This window comes from Lactuca virosa, chromosome 7 (assembly GCF_052849685.1).
Source record: "Lactuca virosa cultivar CGN04683 chromosome 7, Lactuca_virosa_CGN04683_v6, whole genome shotgun sequence".
NCBI lineage: Eukaryota > Viridiplantae > Streptophyta > Magnoliopsida > Asterales > Asteraceae > Lactuca > Lactuca virosa.
Genome location: NC_136432.1, coordinates 27,114,120 through 27,116,876, shown reverse-complemented (window position 1 = coordinate 27,116,876; position 2,757 = coordinate 27,114,120). Strand labels below are relative to the sequence as shown.

At 32.7% G+C, this 2,757-nt stretch overlaps 1 protein-coding gene across 1 annotated transcript; it reads left to right on the top strand.

The window, feature by feature from the left end:
- The first annotated feature begins 330 nt into the window (after nt 1–330).
- LOC145126784 (uncharacterized) lies at nt 331–1,701 on the top strand. The gene is made up of 2 exons (XM_079062084.1): nt 331–616; nt 723–1,701. The coding sequence occupies exon 2, from the start codon at nt 737–739 to the stop codon at nt 1,505–1,507; it is 771 nt and encodes a 256-aa protein (XP_078918210.1). The 5' UTR covers nt 331–616; nt 723–736; the 3' UTR covers nt 1,508–1,701.
- The last annotated feature ends 1,056 nt before the right edge of the window (nt 1,702–2,757 follow it).

Below are 2,757 nucleotides of genomic sequence, written 5' to 3'. Positions count from 1 at the left end.
CCATTAAAATATTTTCCCTTTCTATTTTTCAATGTTTTTGTAATTTTTGTATTCTTGAATTTCCATTAAAGTAAAAATCATTAAGTACATATTACAATTTCTATGAGTTCTAACATTGGTAAAATGAAGTTGTTTCTTGTTAAATATACTGGAACTCCTTAACTTCTTCAAGGAATACTTCTTGAGAAAATTACACGGTTGGTCCCTATGGTTTGGTGTTACTTGCACGCTTCGTCCCTGGAAAGAATTTTTAACTCGGACCATCCCTATAACTTTATTTCGTTACCCGCCTAGTCCCTTAGTTAACCTTCCGTCTTATTTGGGGTTAGGAACTATTCACGTGAGTGGCACGTTGGGGGCATTTTTGTCCTTTCAACCCTACAATATATTAGCGCCATTTAGAAGACGGATGGTTTTACGATTCCGATCATCGTCAAACCAAAACACACACAAACACACACTTGTCAGACGAATTCCCTTTCTTCTCTCAAACGAAAAACCCTAATTGCTAGCTAAAACTTTGTATGCTTTTCCAAATAATCAACAATTCCGGTTTGGAATTTAAGTGAAGCACGAGGTCCGATCATCAATGAAGCAGAAGTTCGTCTTCAATATGGTAAGTCCGCCTAGTCCCTAATCTCTTTTTTATTTGCATTTGCTTCGTGAAATCCTACAACCCTAATCAAGTGTTAATCAAATTTTTTTGGGCATTTCCTTAATAGGTGATCATCCGACCATGTTTTGCATGCTATTAAACCATGGTGGAAAGTTTACTGATTTTCCTGGAAGGAAGTATGTAAACGGAAAGAGACATTACGTTGAGTTAGTAGACATCGAGACTTACTGTGTTCACGATATTGATGACATGATGGTGAAACTTGGGTATATCGATGAAAACCTACATATGGAGATGTACTATCATTTTCGAAGACCACTTTGTGATTTGGATTTTGGCTTGTTTGCTTTAGCTTCAGATGATGACGTAAGGCATTTAGCAAAATATGTTGGTCAACATAAGCTAATAGAGGTGTATACAGAGCACGGACAAACGAAATTACACACATACTCGATGTCACCAAACCCATCTAAGGTACGTATAGTTGAGATTGATTGTACCCCAAAAAGATTGTTTTTGGAATGGCATGATACACAAGTTGAGCCTACTGATGTGTCGACATTTGAGCCTAATAGAAACAACCCTCCTGTTTCACCTACTAGAAATGAGCCTTCAATTGACAATGTGGACATGGTAACTGATAATGCAATAAACATGGAAACTGAAATTGAACATAGTAGTGATGATAGTAGCAGTGGTGATGAGATCAACAGTGGTGTTGATAGTGAGAGTCAAGATGATGACTTTCTTGTGGACGAAGACAATATCATTGATGATGTTGAAGTTGACATGAGAGAATTCCACTTGAATGTTGACCCAGATGTTGAGTGGATTGGAGGTGCTTCTAAAAGAAAGAATCATGTAGTTACAGAAGATGGGTTGAAAGGATAAAAATGCCCCCAGCGTGCCACTCACGTGAGGAGTTCCTAACCCCAAATCAGACGGAATGTTAACTAAGGGACTAGGCGGGTAACGAAATAAAGTTATAGGGATGGTCCGAGTTAAAAATTCTTTCCAGAGACGAAGCGTGCAAGTAACACCAAACCATAGGGACCAACCGTGTAATTTTCTCATTCTTCTTTGACATTGACAAACCAATAAATTATTAATTCTTGTTAGCCATTTCAATGGATATTATGAAGTAGTATCATTTTGTAGAGTTAACATCTCATTATTATATCCTGGATAAACTTTAATGCATCATCTTTTCACTTTAATCTACTCTTCATCCATCCTATCATCATGTAGACACAATATTTAGTCATCAGGACCAAGTCTATTTCCCTAATGTCTATCTTTTTCATCTTCATCCTATCCCTAGCTAGATGCTAGCTAGTATCTCAATTTCTGTTTTCCTCTACTCCCACTTACATTTGTCCATGCTCTCATTTAGATTTGTGCATTATTATTTTTCTCATTTGTACTTTTTTATATAATCAAACTTTTTACCTTCAAAAATGAAATTCATACAAATTAGCTTGTTTAGAGTTAATTCAGAAAAAAAACATGTTTGGGAACATGTAATAAATTTAGTATAAATTTATAATAAAACACATAACAACCAAAAGTAGAAGTTGATACATCGGCAACTAATTTTGGATTTGATAACACGATCTCTTATCCCTAGGAAGATATCACATATATTTCACTTTCAATTAGAACGAGCTAGTTCTCTTATCCTCCATTCCTCTTACAAACTACAAAACTAGTGTTTACTTTATTTCCTATCGATCCATCCATCACTTATTATATTTATTTTATATACATCATAAATAAAATACTTTTATCTTTTAATAGATATTTTTTTTGTCGCATTTGTTAAATTTTTGTTTGTTATAATTAACAAAAATAAATTATGGTTTAATATTTACTTGTTTATCAAGCATAAAAAAACTTACAATTGAATTTATATATAAAATTAAATATAAAGAATTTCGGTAAAGAATTTATTATATATAAATTAGATATATATTAAATCCAAGTCTTATAATGTGTAGTATTAAAGAAATTATTATATAACTAAGGTAGTTATTGGATTTAAAGTATTAAAACATATATATATATATATATATATATATATATATATATATATATATATATATATATAGAGAGAGAGAGAGAGCTAGGTTCAAATGTTTTAC

Bases quoted from the DNA above. Each gene is read 5' to 3' on its own strand.
- LOC145126784 (XM_079062084.1), top strand. From the start codon at position 737: ATGTTTTGCATGCTATTAAACCATGGTGGAAAGTTTACTGATTTTCCT.